This window comes from Chanodichthys erythropterus, chromosome 6 (assembly GCF_024489055.1).
Source record: "Chanodichthys erythropterus isolate Z2021 chromosome 6, ASM2448905v1, whole genome shotgun sequence".
NCBI classification, from domain to species: domain Eukaryota; kingdom Metazoa; phylum Chordata; class Actinopteri; order Cypriniformes; family Xenocyprididae; genus Chanodichthys; species Chanodichthys erythropterus.
In genome coordinates this window covers 15,849,818-15,870,428 of record NC_090226.1, presented here as the reverse complement: position 1 = coordinate 15,870,428, position 20,611 = coordinate 15,849,818, and the positions used below count along the sequence as shown (strand labels likewise).

The following is a 20,611-nucleotide window of genomic DNA, read 5'->3' as shown; positions in this document are numbered from 1 at the left end:
GCTAATATGAACTGCAGCAGTGCCAAAACACAAACTATCAATGTATGAATCAAACTCACAAGACTGCCGACCACTTCTTTTCCACACATCATTTTATTATATCCATGGATGTGGTTATACAGTCAAATCATATTACAGTGAAATCGCTCCGGAACTATGTCCTGTCTGTCTTGCCTGCACTCGAGATGGTGATGTGAGCTCCAGAGAGCCTTCACTTCTATTGATTGTTGCTCATGAAATTCGCTTGTCATTTGCATAAAGTTGAAATTTCTGAACTTTTGTCATGTGTCTTGCATCGCTTGATATGCTAACATTCTGTCGCCAACTGTCACTGTCGCTTGTGTCGCCAGAAGTCACCAGCACTCCATTGAAATGAATGGGATCATGTCACTTTGTCGCTGCATGTTGCTGGCGGTGTGAACGGGGCTTTATAGTTTGAATCTCTTGTTTTCTTGATTTACCGTGAATAACATATTTGTACAATGCCTCAGAGACAACACTATTTTGTCAAGTGGCTAACATAGCTTTATCAGAAAGAGCTTTATTTGTAGTTACAGTAATACAGTATTTTCTCCACCATGCAATATATTTTAAAATGCATGCCATTTAGCAACACAAGTCATCCAGCTTTTATTAATATGATATTCTAATATCAATCTAACTTAATGCAGTGTGTCTCATAGCAGCCACCGAGCAAATACACAGAGTAACTTCAACATAACTTTCAACACACTCAAATGTATTTTTAGTACAGCGCTGCATTACCCCACAATTTTAATTTGTTAGATCAAGTGACCTGTATGAGTAGGGATTCAGCAGTTGTTTTATTAGAATAAAATAAAATAATGTGAATTTAAGTTATCAAATGTAACTGTAACAAAGTTCAAGGAAGAAGGAGGCAGAAGTTAAATGTAACTTTAATCGTAAAATAAACAACAAACGAAAGGAGCAGCAGCAGCCGACCACATATAAGCATAATAAAAACAGCAACGAAAAATTTCCCAGGCTCTTGGCCCCCGCCCTCCTTTGTACCACAATAACGTTAATTAAACTTTAATACATTAGCTCACATATGATTGTGAGTCCCGTCGGATTGCTTTTTATCAGCTGTGTAGGTGATGACAACTCCCATGATTCCACAATCATTCACAGCGTCATCAAGCTACACCTTTGTTATTGTTTTGAAAAAGCGACCTCTAATGGCGAAACTTACATATTGTGCCTTTAATGCAGCAACTGTGTGGAGTGCAAAAAAAAAAACCAATGTTGTTGTTCCCATACAATGACAGTAAAAGCATCACTTGACTTGAATGTAACACTTTTCTTGTTGCTAAGAGTTGCTTGTTACTGGAAAAGCTTCACTATTTTGAAAACTACTTTCAAACTACTGCAAAAAAAGAAATGTAGTTAATATTGTGCCACTACTTGTAATGAGTTACTCCGCGGCACTGGTGCTAATCTCTCGCCTGACTCCATTTGCTCTTTTGAAAGGGGCTCTGATACAACCTCTCCCAGGACTGAAAAGCTCGTCAGAAGAAGGCAGAAGTCACTATGAACCTGCCCTAGAAACGCAGCATTTATCTCCAACATGGTATCTGTGGAAAGAGCACGTTTCTCACGTGCTAGCCATCTTCCCCCTATTCACCCTGCACTCGCTGTAATTCTAAAAACTAACGAGTGGGAGGAAGATTTCAAAAATTGCTTTTTGTCATTAGCACTGAATTCAGATGACTCAATCAAGCCCAGGGGACTTAACGAGGGCACGATCATCATTTATTCAATTTAGTATTATAAAGAACATTCATTAAACAGGGAGTTTGGAGGGCTGGGGTTGCAAACGTGACAAATCCTTCCAGGCTGCCCATGGGAGGAATTTTAAAGAGACTTTTAAATGTACAAGGGACCTTACCTCCTTCCCTCTGGGATATTTAAGCATACGTGTCATCGGGATGGCTTGAGCGGCGAATGTCGATTCATCTGATTCAGGAAAGGTGGATATTCTAGGTGTGTGTTCATGGTGCACCGCGGCTGCTGAATTATTGAGCAGAAAAACTCTCTTTGATCCATGCTATGTAGCCCACATACCAATCTCTTACCTGTCAGCCTCCCAGAAAGCCATTCATTTTTCAAATGTTTGCGAGGAGGATGCTGCGGTATCTTATTTTTCCTACCGCAAGAAATTTCCAATCCCTTTCAGGCTCTAAATTGATATGTAGCCAACATGTTCTTAACAGAATACAAAGAACTGTTTCTGTGATTTCAGATTTGATTGCTAGTTCATACAGGAAAGTAGTAGGATAAAAAAAAATAAATAAATAAAAAAAAAAACTCCTGAACTTTGATTTCTGGCTTTTTGTCTTTTCGAAAAACCTTGATATTGAATGCAGGCTCAAGCTGTACTGAAAGCTACCAGGAATACGTTTTATTACCAAATCAATATACCTAGTCTCAATGTCCTGAGCTGCGTAACTCTTCAATGTTTTTAGCAGCCGTTTAAATAGAAAGAGAACTTTACCAAAGCAGAGAGAGTGGGAGAGCGCGAGGTTCAGATATTGCACCGAAAGGTCATGTGTGGGAGTTCAGTGTCTGAGTGAAATGAAGAGAAAGCCATCACGCACAGTCTGCGGAATACGTTATGCAAAAAAAGGACTGTAGCACGCTCACCAGTCATTTCACTTTCACGCATGGTTTCCAGACCCACGGCTCACGAAATGGGTAGGCGGGGTGTGGGTTTTATATCCCGTGACTCAAACGCGTCAGGGTTTACATTTGATTGCTTCAGCACAAAATCCCCTCGCATCAAATGTCTTGCGCATCGCAAAGCCCAGTGACACACAGAAACATGGTCATAATTTCAAATCTGGTGATATTTCATGAAGTGTTGCCTCGCTTGAAAGTAGAGATGCATAAGTGGGCACATAAATGCATCTCCTGAAAGATATTTCCACTCTGCTCTCATTTTTTTCAGTCGTATTCCTGTTTACGGAAAAGTCAGTGCAGTAAAATTTGTAAGGGTGGGTATTAAATAGTGAAGCCAGAGATGTAAACAAAAAAGCACATTGCAATGCAGAAATGTGTATCTATTATGTTAGCAGTACATATTTCATGTCACTTGATGCGTATATATATATATATATTATATATATATATATATATATATATATATATATATATATATATATATATATATAGGAAATATATAGGAAATATACAGAAATTGATTAAAGTTATCAAACACTTTACAGTGTTCACTGCTACAATTTTCTCTTGTACATTTGTTCTTTGATTAACATTAATGACAGACATCACAGCAACTGGTTTATTAGGCTGCGGTCACTTTAAGACCTGCCGCTGCCGAATATGACACAGATCTGACGCGCATTTCATTTTCTCACAACTCTTTAAGTTCATTTAAGACGTTATTTAACTAATTTAAGACTGTAAAATGTTACACTAGCCAAATTGTGATGGGAAATAACGGAAGTTATCTTAAGTTTAACACGTTAAACTGAAAAAATTAATTGCGCACTAATTTTGACAGCACTAAAAATTATATATCATTTCTATGCAGGTCTTTTATTTCGCATTTACACTTCAAGACTTAATGCACAGGTCATTTGACATACAGTATAATTTTGTTCCTACCATTGACATTCTTATCACTGTCAATCGGATTCAATCACACAATTAACCATTTCACGCATAGAGGTCACTACAGCGAACAGCTATTCAAAAAGCATTTTCTTGCATATGCATGGGATTTGATGGCATAGTTGCACATCAACCTCTACAGTGGACACTATGCATCATCCTATACATTGCCACCAAGTGGCAATCCGTTGTATGTGGATTTTTTTCTTCTTCTCCAAACCAAGATGGCCGACGACCAGTGAGAAATGCCAAATTTCTTTGGAATATACTTGTCACTTCAAAAAAAGTAATCTGATTACATAATGTACATTACCTGTAATGTGTTACTTTACTCATTACATCAAAAAGTAATCTGATTACATTGCATACATGTTCATTTTGGAGGCCACCAAAATAGGCAGGAAAATGCAGGAAAAACCCTGATATGTAACACATTTAATTGATCACATGCGTTAAGCCTTAATTTTTCACACAATTCACCAATATTATGGTCCTCAAACATGTTATCTGCTTATACAGATGATTATACTGCAATTAGTCTTGATTTCTGTAGTCTGATTTTTTTTTTTTTTCCAAGTAAGTGTGTCTGATCCACTTAGAATGAAAAGATTAGGGAGGCCATAAACTGTGTTCTGGTGTTTTTATAGGACAAGCTTTTTGTTGCATAAACAGGCTAAACATGCTTCAACAAAATCTGTTATAATCACACTTTTGATGAAAAGAACCATTGTAAGAAACATCCTCTGTCAAACCAAAAGCATCAAGCAGATTGATATCCAGATGTTTAATGTCCCACGGTTCTGCAACATGTTTCTTGCTTCAATGCAAGAGAGAGGGAAAACAGAAGAGGAAAACGTCTATCGCATTGAGCCATGCCATGGTTAATGATGCCAGATAGAAAGACGGGAGACAGAAAAGAGATGGATGGGGGAAGAATGAGAATTGTGTATGCATCTGTTCTTTACATCAAACAGAGTTTGGAAGGAAAATACGAAGGCGAGGATTTCATATGCATTAATGATCCAGCTTAAATTAAATGTAGGCCAGAAATGTCACTTTTCTACTCATTAGGTCAATCCATCAGTAAATGGAAGTATATACAGTATGACTTTTTTTCACTGATTTGTAATTTCTGTGACACTACTGTCATAGTTGTTTTTAATCATCATAAAATGTTTTTAGGTTTCCTGGCCCCTCCCCCTGCTCTCCCATTGGTCAGACTACAGGATGACCCTTCCCACATTTCTCTGGATTTCAGTGTTGCATCCAGCTCCACAGGGAAACCAGACTTTTAGTGATTTTTATTCTTATAAAGCTGAGATATAAAATATTTTAACAGAAAAAATATACACACTATAATTAATGAGTCTATGTTGCTTTAGTCCTTTATCATTCTGCCTGTTTTCATTATTCTCAGGCCTATTGAGTCAAGTTTGTATGGCAGGCAATTGTCACGCAGCTAAAAGAAAGTGTCTGCTAAAGCATTATCATTGTGATCAATGGCCCAATTCACTTGGCATCCAACTGTCAAGCTTCAAACCCTGATGCTGAATACCACTTACTGTTTTGGAAGCAACAGTGGCTTGACTTTGATTAATAAACAAGCTTTTTTCACCACACGTCACTGCCATATTATCCATCTTATATTTTTTTAATTTCCTGATGGTACCAAAGCCTAAAGATTAGATCAGTTGTGCAGTGCAATAGTGTTATAACACAGAAAATATGAGCAGCATCTGTTTCTGCGAACTTTAAGAATGTAATCATCGGTGGATATATATAACAGAATGTTTTCAGAAACCATTTAGACATTGATTGCATGAATATGGAAATTATCTGACATTTGTCATGGAAGTGTGTGGATGAGGTATTCAGACCAAAAGGTATTTGGTCTGTTCTGGTCTGCAAATAATAAAATACAACTAACCTTATAAACATTGCATATAATTAGGATAGAAAAATTAAAATTAAAATGGCTGATAAAGAACTTACTATATATTTGCTGTTTTCAATGACCGTACAACTGTATTTTGTTGAAAATTCATTTGTCATTTAATAATATAGCTAATATTTTGTCCAGTTTTTGTTCCATATGTTAGGCTGGTAAATCACATTTTCTATGTTGTTAAAGGGTTAGTTCACCCAAAAATGAAAATTCAGTCATTAATTACTCACCCTCATGTCGTTCCACACCCGTAAGACCTTCATTCATCTTCAGAACACAAATTAAGATATTTTACTCCGATGGCTCGGTGAGGCTTGCATCGCCAGCAATAACACTCCCTTTTTCAATGCCCATAAAGCTACTTAAAACAACAGTTCATGTGACTACAGTGGTTCAAACTTAATATTATAAAGCAACGAGAATACTTTTTGTGCACCAAAAAAACTAAATAGCGACTTTATTCAACAATATTGCGTGATGGGCGATTTCAAAACACTGCTTCATGAAGCTTTGAAGCTTTACGAATCTTTTCTTTTGAATCAGTGGTTCAGTGCGCCAAAATCAGATTCAATGAACTATGCTAAGCTATGCTAAAAGTGGTACCGCCAGTGTTCCTTTAAGGTTTAACCAATGTACTCACATGAACTGTTTTAAATATGTCTTTAGCTTTCTGAGCATTGAAAAAGGGAGTGTTATTGCTGCTGAATCAGACCTTACTGAGCCATCGAATTTTATCAAAAATATCTTAATTTGTGTTACAAAGATTACGGGTCGTTCTTACGGGTGTGGAACGACATGAGGGTGAGTAATTAATGACATAATTTTCATTTTTGGGTGAACTAACCCTTTAATGCATTTACAAAATTCACTATTATTTACTATTCAGCCAATGTCGTTTAATTATTTTTCATTGTTGTTCATGGCAATATTAATATACTTTGATTCTTGATTTTTTTTTTTTTTCTTTTTTTTTTTTTTTGGTGGGTTAGGGTTTGTACAATAAATCATGTTGGTATCCAGTGTAAAATCTTGGTACTGAAAGAAAAAATAAAAATAAAAAACTGCAGAGAACCACTGCTCTATATGAGCAGTAAATTGACCATTTAAACACATCAAGCTTCTTGTGTTTGATTATCTATAGAACTCTACTCATTGTGCTGTTTTATTGCAGATTCGATCGGACCAGGACAAAGAGATTGAGATCCGGTACAGCATAACAGGAGCCGGAGCAGACCAGCCTCCCAGTGATGTCTACATTATTGATCCTGTGACAGGAAAAATGTCTGTCACTAAACCTTTGGACAGAGAGGAGAGAGCCTCCTACCATGTAAGTGCTTTTCTTTCCATAGTTGGCTTGAGAAGATCATTTTTTTGCCCTATTCAGATCCTATTTAAAGTGCAACTGGCCTCAAACCCATTTAAGAAACATGCTCCAGTTTGCAAGAGTTGATGGCCTTTTGCCAGTTGGAAAAAACTAGAACTTAACTCGCTTGTTTTAATAAATGCAGAGTTGGCAAAAAAATATTTGTACAGGATTTGGACACTTAAGACAATATGAATCCTTTGCTTTATAGAACAAAATAGCAAAATCAAGGCAAAAATCTTTGTCTTGAGAACATTTTTCCTTAAGTGTACAATATTAATTATTTTTGATGGTTTTGTGTAAATATGTACAAACTTTATAATCTGTCCCCTAAACTTACCCATCATAGAAAAAGTACTGCATTACATTTTCAAAAAACATTGTTCTGTGTGATTTGTAAGCCGTTTCTCTGTGTTTTTACCTGAACCACACATACAGTACTGTGCAAAAGTATTAGGCCACCTGTTGTTTTAGCAATGTTTTAATGATCATCCATATTTATTATTTGGTCTTTATTATGATACAAATAGAAAATACAGGAAATATGTACACAGAATGTAAAAATAATTCAGAACAAAATGGCTTCTTTAAGCAAAAAAACAGTATTTAGTGTGACCTCCTGGACTTCTTCCAGTTTATCAAAGAAGAAAATCTGAAACTTCTCTTCAGATTTTGCAAATTTTATTGGCCTTCCAGTCCTTTTCAATTCCATTTAGGTTTAAGAGAATTGCTATTGCTCAAGTGTAAGGAGAGGTCACTAAATACTTGCCACTTTAGAATAGAATCATTCATGCCTATAGAAGTCAGTTTTTTTTTTTTGTTTTTTTTTCTATTTGTTATACTACATACACATTTCCTGTATTTTCTGGTTATATTCTAATAAAGATACTGAGAAATAATTATATATGGTCATTACACCATTGCTAAAACAACATCTAATGGTGGCCTAAGACTTTTGCACAGTATTGTACATGTGCACATGTACGACACACAGTAACACAGTAACACACACACACACACACACACACACACACACACACACACACACACACACACACACACACACACACACACACACAATGAATTCATTGAATTACATAGGAAAGTTGGTTGGTTCTGGAAAAGGTTTAGAATAATTTGTTTGCAGAGGTTACTTGGTTTAATATTTTCTAAGAAACCTTTTCAATAATCTTAAACTAAATGGTCTCAAGGTAATTTTTTGTGGATATATTGAGAATGGTATTTCTGCAATACCAAAGGCTGCAGATTAAGGACCACATTTCTATGACCATCTTTTTTTCTTTTCTTTTTCTTATGTGCGTTTATATGTACTAGCAGTTTAAAATGTTCAGGGATGATTTAGCTTTAGATTTAGAATTTTGTTTAATTATTATTTATATTTAATTGATAAATTGTCCTAACCAACCCCTAACCCTGAACACCATCATTGGTAACTCTCTTGAGATATATGATATAATATATATAATTATTTCTGTGGGTCTATGGTCTTTGCATCTGTTTGTTTTACATTTAATTCAGATTTCCCTGTTGGAGTAGAATTGGCTAGGTCAGGGGGAAAAAAAACATTTACACTTTATTTTGATGGTCCCCTTTAGTCATTCTGTTGACTTTAAGTAACGTTGCACCTAGATGTCAGCTAACTCTTGTTAGAGCATTAGTTAAGTATTAGTAGACTTTTAGGGGTAGGGGTAGTATAATAAGGGGTTTTGTACAATACATGTACTTGCAAAGTTACTTAAAGTCAGTAGCATGTAAATAAATAAATAAAGTGTTAGCCGATACTAAGCAGACAGTCTAGTCTACTAATACTCAACTAATACTCTAATGAGGGTTAGTTGACACGTAGGTGCACTTATAGTTATACTTATATATTTTGGTTACTTATAGTAAAGAGAATCTCTATAGGGGTCCGTCAAAATAAAAGTGTTACCCAAAACCTAGAACTGCGGTCCTGAAACTGAAGCCTCCGGTATTGCAGGAATATAGTATTGGATGTATTAGTGTCAGTTCACAAATTTCACACAGTCTTCCTAGTAAAATTGGTGTTCCATAGATTTAAACAACCCAAGTATACTTTTTGTCTTCATTTTAAGCAATATATTTCTTACTTCATATTTTGAAACCTAATGAACATCATTTTGTGAAATGTTTTGATAGAAAAGTGTGTTTGTGCTAGAGATCATTAAAATAACTGGCACTTTTTTATATTTTGTCATGTAATGCAAATGCATAGTGGCTTAAGTGGCCAAATACTTTTCGCTGTCATTGTGTATATAAATATATAAACTCCAGTTCTGAATGAATATGAATATTTTTATAAACTTTTTATCTAGCTAACTTTTTTAATCAGACCTACAAACACGGAGATCTGACTTGATTGCAAACCTGATTGGTTCCAGAAAACTGTAGCCATCAAAACAAGTGCAGTTGCCTTGTCAGCCTTTTTAAATCGAAGACAAAACTACAGACTTACTGCTTGTTAAGCAAAGTTTGCAGAAATCTTAAAATTCATACTTCATTGTGCAATTAAGTCTATTCAAACTGCTTTCAATGCATTAAAAACAAATCGTTTCGGACCTGCTGGCTGGCATCACTTGTTAAGGGTGCTTTTTTGTTTTGTTTTTGTTCCACTATTCTGTTTATGTGGCTCTTTTTCTTATGAATAATGTGAAGAAGAAAAGCTAGAGACAAAGAAAAGAATTGCTTTGACACGTCAGGGTTTTTTTCAGTTAGTCAAACTGTCAATTAGACGAAGGTTCAGTAGCAACGTGCAGATGAGAGAGAGAGTGAAAGGCAATGAAATAGTGTTGAATTGTCACAAGCGATGAGTATGCAACTCCCGATGCTTTAACCCAACTGGGGAATCAAATCAAACAGCGACCCTGCCCCCTTATGTTTCTGCCTGTCACCCCACCTCTGTCACAGGCTGGCTGCCAGCCAGCCTTCCATCCGCCACATCTTCCCCTGACTGTCATTCACTCACACGCTCCCAAAACAACACACTGCTTTTGATTCTCACGGTTGTTCCTTACAATTATAACTGCCTCTTTATCTCGGCTGTTTTGCAGGAAGTATCAATAGGCCCTTAGTATATATTTAGATATAAAACAAGGTCTTCTCTGTTTGCGGCTCCTACTTTTGACTTGTGCCTCCCTTTCTCTATCTCTCCTTCTCTTTTCTCTTAACTCTCCGGTCCATTGAGCAGTAGATGATGTGGCACCATGCGTCTACCTATCAGTCTAAATTACGGCTAGGCTTGTCTCACGAGGTGTGTGTATAAGAGTGTGTCTGCATATCTGAATAAGTCAGCACCCGCGGTGGTTAAGTTAGCGGCTGTGTGTGTGTGTGTGTGTGTGTGTGTGTGTGTGTGTGTGTGTGTGTGTGTGTGTGTGTGTGTGTGTGTGTGTGTGTGTGTGCGTGTGTGCGCGAGTGCATGATACTGTAGGCCCTCCCAAAAGGTAGGTAACTTAATTATGCTGTCTCTTAAGATACCTCTTTTGGGCCAAAATCAAAGGTGACACTGCATAAATCCTCTATGGAGAAGGCAATGTCAGAATGCATTGCAACAAACTATATATACAGTGGGCACGGAAAGTATTCCGACCCGCTTAAATGTTTTACTCTTTGTTATATTGCAGCCATTTGCTAAAATCATTTAAGTTCATTTTTTTCCTCATTAATGTACACACAACACCCCATGTTGATAGAAAAACACAGAATTGTTGACATTTTTGCAGATTTATTAAAAAAAAAAAAAAACTGAAATATCAAATGGTCCTAAGTATTCAGACCCTTTGTTGTGACATTCATATATTTAACTCAGGTGCTGTCCATTTCTTCTGATCATCCTTGAGATGGTTCTACGCCTTCATTTGAGTCCAGTTGTGTTTGATTATACTGATTGGACTTGATTAGGAAAGCCACACACCTGTCTATATAAGACCTTACAGCTCACAGTGCATGTCAGAGCAAATGAGAATCATGAGGTCAAAGGAACTGTCTGAAGAGCAGACAGAATTGTTGCAAGGCACAGATCTGGCCAAGGTTACAAAAAAATTTCTGCTGCACTTAAGGTTACTAAGAGCACAGTGGCCTCCATAATCCTTAAATGGAAGATGTTTGGGACAGCCAGAACCCTTACTAGAGCTGGCCATCCGGCCAAACTGAGCCATCGGGGGAGAAGAGCCTTGGTGAGAGAGGTAAAGAAGAACCCAAAGATCACTGTGGCTGAGCTCCAGAGATGCAGTCGGGAGATGGGAGAAAGTTGTAGAAAGTCAACCATCACTGCAGCCCTCCACCAGTCAGGGCTTTATGGCAGAGTGGCCCGACGGAAGCCTCTCCTCAGTGCAAGACACATGAAAGCCCGCATGGAGTTTACTAAGATGGTGAGAAATAAGATTCTCTATTCTGATGAGACCAAGATAGAACTTTTTGGCCTTAATTCTAAGCGGTATGTGTGGAGAAAACTAGGCACTGCTCATCACCTGTCCAATACAGTCCCAGCAGTGAAGCATGGTGGTGGCAGCATCATGCTGTGGGGGTGTTTTTCAGCTGCAGGGACAGGACGACTGGTTGCAATCGAGGGAAAGATGAATGCGGCCAAGTACAGGGATATCCTGGACGAAAACCTTCTCCAGACCTCAGACTGGGCCGAAGGTTTACCTTCCAACAAGACAATGACCCTAAGCACACAGCTAAAATAACGAAGGAGTGGCTTCACAACTCCATGACTGTTCTTGAATGGCCCAGCCAGAGCCCTGACTTAAACCCAATTGAGCATCTCTGGAGAGACCTAAAAATGTCTGTCCACCAATGTTCACCATCCAACCTGACAGAACTGGAGAGGATCTGCAAGGAGGAATGGCAGAGGATCCCCAAATCCAGGTGTGAAAAACTTGTTGCATCTTTCCCAAAAAGACTCATGGCTGTATTAGATCAAAAGGGTGCTTCTACTAAATACTGAGCAAAGGGTCTGAATACTTAGGACCATGTGATATTTCAGTTTTTCTTTAATAAATTTGCAAAAATGTCAACAATTCTGTGTTTTTCTGTCAATATGGGGTGCTATGTGTACATTAATGAGGAAAAAAACAAACTTAAATGATTTTAGCAAATGGCTGCAATATAACAAAGATTTAAGGGGGTCTGAATACTTTCCGTACCCACTGTATACATATATATATATTGATTTGTGCATGTACGGTTTGTATTTGCATTTCTTTAATTTAAAAACAATATTGTCAGCAAGACAACTCACTAGGTTTTGAAACAGAGCTAATGTGTATGATTCTCTGTGTGAATGAGTGTAAATGCATGTTTACTTTCTGTCAGACACTGCCTGCAGTCAGTGAGTCAGGACGATAGGCGTATGAGCACTGTTAAGGTTAAGTGGCCCCTCGGGTCTTGTGCGGCGGTTAGCTTATGCAGCCCCTCCGTTAGTATGACTATCCATATGACTCTTCATATCTGATATCTGCACACAATATGCACTAACTCTAGATGTTCTAGTGCAGACAGCTCAGATGTATACCCATGGCTGTTCACGTGAGTAGTAGGCTGATTCAATTAGAGCCTTCTTGAGTAGAATACAATGCTTATTTATCGGTGCATCACAAGGGCAAGAATTGGTGTCTCTGGTGCTGCAATTGAATGCAGTCATGAACTTATTAAAAGGACAATCCCCCCGGAGCAACCTGAGGTTAACGATGGTGATGGCTCATGATTAACAACAATTGTGTTAACAATAGTGATGACTCCCTTGCCACAGGAACCAAACTAGTAACTGGATGTTTAAAGCTGATCTTAAAGTCGACCTAAAACGAAAACTGACTAGATTTGCTTTTATAATACTTAAAAAATAATTTCATAATGTGCTCTTATTGTGTACTATTCATCAATGAATGTCACTGAAAATATATATATATATATATATATATATATATATATATATATATATATATATATATATATATATATATATATATATATATATAAAAAGGAATAAAAAAGTTTGTTTTCATAATGCATTAGTATTCAAAAGTTAGAGGTCAGTAACATTTAAAATAGATATTTTTTAGCATAAGTCTCTTACTGTATGTTTATATTGTCATATAAAAGAATATAAAATAACTGCTATTTTTACATATTTTAAAATTTAATTTTCTAATTTAATGGCAGGTCATTATAATATGCTGATTTGGTGCTCGATAAACATTTCTTTTTATTATTAATTTTGAAAACAGTTGTGCTTAATAAGCTGTGTTTAATATTTTTGTGGAATGTGTGATACATTTTGGGAGGATTCTGAGAAAGTACAAAAGAGTAACATCCTAAATGTATTTACTGTCAATTTTGATCAATTTAATGCATTCTTTCTGAATAAAAGTATTAATTTCTTAAAAAAAAAAAAAATCTTACTGACCCAAAACTTTTAAATGGTAATATAATAATTTCCTCTGCCACTTTATTTGACAGTATAGTGGAGAAGTGGCATGAATGTTCAGAGTCACATCTCCAACAATTCTGTCTTTTTAAACATTATGGAAGTAAATTAGGCTGCAAATGCAGTTTTTCATGTTGACATAAACCACTGTATTTTTGATGAACTTTTTGTTTGTTAAACCTGCATTATTTACGTTCACATATAAGTCTTTCTTAAAGTTTCTCCGTGATTGGCCCAGAACTGTTAAAACCTGTAAACATCAAACAGGCTCAGGTGTCTCAGTAAAACAAGGAAAGTTTACTAACAGTATTGATTGCGTTTTGTTCAAAAGTGAGTCTTCGGAATAGTGACCACTTCGATAATGTTAATGATAATGATGAAGGGGTGATGTGGGGTACATAAGAGTAAAACTGCTTAGGAAACACTGCCTATACTAAAAAATGACCATGGTGAATGTGCTGCAGGCAGTACACTGACCTTCTATCTCAAGTTTTCCCTCATTTTGTGAGTTTCCAATAGTTTTCCTTCACTGCCCACAAGTCTCCCACCACTAGAGTGTGTTGCAGAATATAAGAGCTGATGGCTTTGACATAATGGCAAGAGAAGAAAATAAACAAAGGGATAAAGAACTAGAGGAGGATTCTCTGTTTCTCTGCCCATCTCTCTCTGTCGCTCTATCTGGTGTGTTTCAGTTCTGTCAGCTAGCATGTTAATAATGCCATTAAGCCACACATTTGCAGTCCGCACGCTCTCATGGGTCGACAGATCAAAGATGCAGTGTCTCAGTCACTAACAACAGACAATCTCACACGTATCTATGCTCACACACACACATAGCCAACCCATGCAGAATGCTAAGCACAGCAGCTGAGGAAACAGATTTTCCTGTTGTGTGTCTTTATTTATTTGTTCGCTTGACAGTTAGTTTTGCCGTGCACAACAAAAACCTGTCGACTCGGGCAATATTAAATGAGAGCTTTTGGCGACAGGTGTCGTATTACTGCAGAAATGCATATAGAATCTCGAATTTCCTGTGTATAGCATATGGAGCAATGCAACCCGCTTATTTGGGATGTAATTCTGGTGAGGGATTTTAGGATAATAGTTTTATTTAGTGCGTGCACATGTAATTCTGTAGTGAATAAATTCTAAGAAGAGAATTTGGAGTTAATCCAGCCTTAAACCTTTCCTCTATCCCTCTCCTTTTTCACTCTCGGTCTCTTTCTTGCACTATCTCTTGCTCTTTTGTTCTTAGTTTCCCCCTCCTTTATCCTGTTTCCCCTAGGAATGTTCTATCACTAAAAAAATACTTTTTTAAGGGGTTGTTTATCTGAATTAAATAAAGCTTTATCTTGCCTTGCACGCTTTTTCAGAGATCTAACCAAAATAGGCTTTTTTTTGGTGGAGCTAAACTCCATCTCACACTCTCTTCCTCTGGAAGTCCTCTCTGAATTATAACTCATGGTTTTCAGATAGGAACAAGGCAACACTGTCCCAACGGATCCCGTATCTAACATGTATGAAATATGAATGTAATTTCCATTCAGTGCCTCCGCCGAGTACACTGAAATCTTTAATGCCTCTGAGTTTCTTAAATCTGATTTAATATCTGTATTGTGCTTTCCACAGCAGCCTCTGCAGAGGTGAAGTTATTGGCGAATTATGAATTGTTAATTAATGTGGTTTTTTTGTTGTCTCATCCACAGCTCAGAGCCCATGCAGTGGATATTAACGGGAACCAAATGGAGCCTCCTATTGATTTGTACATTTATGTCATTGACATGAATGACAACAGACCCGAGTTTAAGAACCAGGTCTACAACGGATCAGTCGCCGAAGGGTCCAAACCTGGTAGGTGTCCACAATAAAGGTCACGGTGATGATTATACTCATGATGATGACAAAGTTGTGATGATGTGTTTAGTTTATAAAGTTGTGATGATGTGTTTAGTTTATAATTTCATTTCATATGCCATCAAGGAAAAGCATAAGGTAATCATGAATTAACAAGGATGATGTCATGATTATAATAAATTATAAGCAACAATATTGATGTTACAATGCTGGTAATGAAAATGATTGAAATCATCATGACCAGCTTATGATATCACTTCATACGGAGGCTTATTATACATAGGCTACTTATTTGGTAATAATATATTGAGATCACACACACACACACACACACACACACATCATATATATATAAAATGTTGTATTAAAGCTACTTTTTTAAGCAAGTGCATAACCAGCCAATGTTTAAACTATCTCCTTACCTTAACCCGATTCACAAAGGTAAGCTTGTAATAATGTTTTCTAATTCGGGTGGTACTGGTGGGTTTCCACAGGAAATTCGAAATTCGGCTATATCACATGAGGATGCTGCAGGTGACGGATCATTTATAGCCTTTTCACACAGCAGCTGGAATAATTAAACTTATCATTTTGATGGCAGATTGTATGGTATGACAAATGCGCAATTAGAGATTAGACCGTTCAGAAAATGAAATCTACAGGTAATGCTAATACACACTAAATACACTTAGTCACGCAATGCTGATGTTGTTAACATTAACAATTTGAGAACAAAATGTAAAAATAAGTTTTGCACGGTTTGATGTGATATGAACTAAGCCATCATTAGATTTAACCCTTTCGCACGTAAGTTTAAAATATTCTGGCTGACCCCCCAGCGTGAGTTTTTTAAGGCGACGGTTATTTATGGTTTCCATGGTGACGCGTAATTGCTTGTTACATGACACACCTCAGCGCTGTATGACTGACGATCTGCTTTTATTTAATTTTTCCTTTTTTATTCAAAATATTCACAAATGTGTTCACTATAGCATGATATATCTAATATTCTGATTGCCAAATATGTGCAAGTGGATGTGTTTTGCTGTTTAAACACCTTTATAACGATCCATATGAGCCATATGCGCGATGGGCGCCGCCATGTTAGTTTGCGCCGCACAGTGAATCGGATCTGTTGGATTTACAACCCGTGAATTCATCCACTTCTCCCGAAATACATGAAACTAAGTGAGTAGGTGAACTGGGGAAGAATAGAGTAAGCTTTAAAGTTACTTTCACAATGTGTATCTGATATGAATAAAACGTGTCGTCTAAATATAATGGAAAGCGTTGTTATTTCCGCTTCTATAGACATCATTGTGTATTTTACAAACTCTAAATATATTGTTTTGTTAGTACTCATGTGTATTTAAATGTCTGAAACCTAAAATAAACATAATTTGGTTGAAAACACTGCATATATGTAATATATGAAAAGCGCTGCGTGCGTCCGTCTCTTGGTCCGTCCGCCAGCCAAAGCGTGCATGCACATTTGAATTTGTCAGTTGATCATGTGATGCACTGAACGATGTAATCACACCGGTGTGATCGTACGCTCCAGGGACCAGCCAAGACTGATCACACCGGTGTGATTGTACGCGTTAATTAATCACTATAGACCCCTTAATCGCCTACGTCACTGTGACGTCACCGCTCTAGCTGCAGGCAAAACATAAATAAGAACTCATAGCAGGCGCGCTAAAAGTTTGAGGTTTTGACTTTAAAATGTCGTTTTGTTGTGTTTTTGGATGCCAGAATAGAAGGAACAGGACTTTTGGTCCAAAACTAAAGTTTTACCAGATCCCGGCAGACATTCCTTCACAGAAATCAAAAAGATAATTGTGGTTGAATGCAATACGGCATAATAATGCTCGTGTTTGCAGTGCACACTTCATATCAGGTAAAATAATCGATGCATATGTAATGGTGTGTTGGTTTTATCTAGTACAAATCAGCAAGTTTTTTGTTTTATAGGTGAAAAGTCGCCAACTTTCAGCGCATTAGCTAGCTTAAATGTTAAACAAACATACAGCGATAGATGTGTGTGCCATCCTTTGAATGGTCTCTTAAAATAATCCACATTGCTAGCCATAATCATAGTTAGCCCAGCGTTAGGTTACATTAGACAATAAGCCTTGACAAAATTCCCCGAACCACCCTAAAGTAATTCATATGTTGTCTAGGAAATATCCAAAACTTTAGTTAATTTACAAAAATAGCTGTCACGGTCCCGCAGAGTCAGTGACTGTACATATTCGGACAGTTCTGAACCTTCTTCTGCATCTATGTTTAATAAATCCCTCCTAAAACATGCTAGCTTACGCTTGTCAACATTGAGTCCAGCGTCTCTTTTTGCCTCCAGCTAAGCCCCGCCCACCAGGAAACGTTAAAATGTTTACAAACTTTTAAGTGGTCTATTGGCAATGCGATTTATTGTAATGCTTTTTTTTCTCAGTTGGTCAGAACAAAAGTGGCAGATTTGGTACTTGCTTTACTTTAGTGAAAATTCGTATTTTGCTCATACTTCCAAGACTACAATTTGAGATTCTGAAGTACAGTATTGGTGCGGTGACTGACAACCACACATTCTCCTCAAAACATTAGATTCATCCGCGCTGAGGAGCCGTGCACAACCCACGTAAAGATGATAATTAAGCAAATAACTGCAATTCTACCAACATGGTTATATTTCACAGAATTCCGGGCCGAGAACGGTTTGTGCCGTGCCGAACCAATCTCAAGTGGAAATATAACTGGAACCATTCCTTACTGTTCTTTCGCTCGACGGTGAAAAAGCACCTAATGTTTGGCATGATCAAATTGATTGATTATGTATTTGTGTGCACAGCAGACAATAAACAAGATATACGTACTGATTGTTATTTTTAAGATGATTTTTTTATGAAATGATGCGGTATGCGTCAGATTATTATCACTCTCATTGTTATAATTCAAGACGATCAAGGGAATCTTATGCTTTCCCTTGATGATTAATTGAATACCCCATGTGAATCACCCCTTTCTGTGAACGCTTCTCTGTGCTCTTTGAACCAGCATTCCCGTTGTGTCTAACAAACACAGGTTCAGATTCTTCCTTTATTCTCCACCTCTTTGGTTTGTTAGGCTTCAGAGTCGACTGGCTGAGCAGCGAGAGCAGATTGTGTCCAACTTTCGTAATGTTATGGCCCAGAAAGCTTGCCTCTGAGGACAAAACTTTAGTCTTTATTTTGTTGAGCTCTCCTCAAAGAAAACTTGATTCTCATGGGAATTCACAAACAAAGAGAAAGAGGAGCAGCACAATATTTTCTGTTTCCCTTCAGTAGAGCGTGGGTCTGCTCCACGCCAAACAAGCACTGCAAATTATCCATGGAAAACGGACGCGTTACAGGCTGTTCCATTATCCCTCTGCTGTCCATGCTGACATCCTCCATGTTTTACTTGAATTAAATACACGAAGTCCTCGCGAATTCAAGCTAACCTCCTCTCTCGGCTCTCATGAGACCGCAGTTAATCTCATTGCCTTGAAAATGGCAATGCCAATATTGCCTGTTGATCTTCTGCGATCACAAGGATTTAATCACAGCAGATGTTTTGTATATTTTAAACGTGAACGTTAAAGGAACATGTTTATCAGTTTAACTCACCAAGGGAAGCTTAGACCAAACAGATGCTCATATCAGAGTGTCTCTGAAGTATTACAGCGGATTTTCCATCAGCCCCTGCACTACAGGCCACGTTCAAAGAGGAGCATGCAGGGAAGTGTCCTTATCACCAGCCACAGATGTATGTGAACTTATCAGATCAATTCAACAGAGGGATCCAACTTTAAATGATACATTACTGATTTCAGTGCCAACGAAATACCTATTTGGAGGTGTAGACACATAGAGTAATTGAATTGTGTTCGTTGCTGCCTAAACACAAGTAATCGCCCAATTACCGCGCATTTAGAAGACTGATCCAATTTAAGTTGAATCCAATTCATCTGTGATTCAGACCTGGATCAAATTAAACTGTTTAGTGTGAATCCAACCTTTTTTTCCCATTAGAGCTGATGCATTGGCATGACTGCAAACAAAAAGTCTAATAAAAAGTAAGTTAATATTATTTTGTTCTTCATGTCAAGTCAATTCAGCTTTTATTTTCATTTTTAAAAAATGTGGAAATTAAATTGTGGTTCTCTTACAGATTCTGGAGGTCACTTTACATAAAACTATTTTAAATCTAAGTTGATCCTGTCAACTTTCTTAAAGGATTATTTTACTTCAGAATTAAAATTTCCTGATCATTTACTCACCCCCATGTCATCTAAGATGTTCAGGTCTTTCTTTCTTCAGTCAAATAGAAATGAAGGTTTTTGAGAAAAACATTCCAGTGGACTTCAGTGGGGTTCAATGGTGGAAAGTTTCAGTGCAACTTCAAAGGGCTCTACACGATCCCAGACGAGGAATAAGGGTCTTATCTAGCGAAAAAATCGATCCGCCACACATTATGTTAGAAAGGTGACGTAAGCATAGGTGACAGGTGGAAGTACCGCGGTAGGGCGAAAAACTTCAAACTTCAAAATTGTCAGATATTGTCTTTTTACCTTTTTTTTTTTTTTTTTTTTTTTTTTTTTTTGTAAATGCAGTTTGGCTTAATCTTTGCATGTTTACTTTGTAGACACTGGATCGCTACTTCCGCCCATGTCACGTGTGACCTTTGTAACGTGATTGTGTCATGCTTGGCAGATCGCAGAGCAGTGCAAGATGAGCATTTCTGGTTAAAAAGTTTATACACTAAGTTTTTTTTAGAAAAAGTTTTGCTAGATAAGACCCGTATTCCTCGTTCTGGGATCATGTAGAGCCCTTTGAAGCTGCTCTGAAACTGCACTTTGAACCCCACTAAAGTCCACTATATGGAGAAAAATCCTGGAATGTTTTCCTCAAAAACCTTCATTTTTTTTAGACTGAAGAAACAAAGACATGAACATCTTGGATGACACGAGGGTGAGTAAATTATCAGGAAATTTTAATTCAGAGGTGAACTAATCCTTGAATTCATGTTTCCGGTCTTAAACTCAACTTTATTAAAAAAGGTTCAAACATTCACTGATGCTCCAGAAGGAAACAAGATGCATTAAGAGCCGAGGGGTGAAAACTTTTGAATTCAAATATCAAGGTAAATTTTACTTAATTTTTCTGCCGGGAAACATGCAAGTATCTTCTGTTGCTTCCGATGGGCAGTACTAAATGAAAAACAATGATATTTAAACAAAATAAGAAAAATTGTGACATCTTCATCCTTTTCAAACGTTTTCACACCCCGACTCTTAATGCATCGTGTTTCCTTCTGG

The 20,611-nt window shown here is 37.2% G+C and overlaps 1 protein-coding gene across 2 annotated transcripts in view; it reads left to right on the top strand.

Annotated features, from left to right (window-relative positions):
• cdh4 (cadherin 4, type 1, R-cadherin (retinal)) overlaps positions 1-20,611 on the top strand; it is a 283,006-nt gene that overhangs the window by 218,684 nt on the left and 43,711 nt on the right. For both annotated transcript variants that reach the window (XM_067388245.1, XM_067388244.1), the window contains exons 6-7: positions 6,768-6,923; positions 15,129-15,273. In XM_067388245.1, the coding sequence (XP_067244346.1) occupies positions 6,768-6,923; positions 15,129-15,273 (301 nt within the window). The remainder of the gene's footprint in view (positions 1-6,767; positions 6,924-15,128; positions 15,274-20,611) is intronic.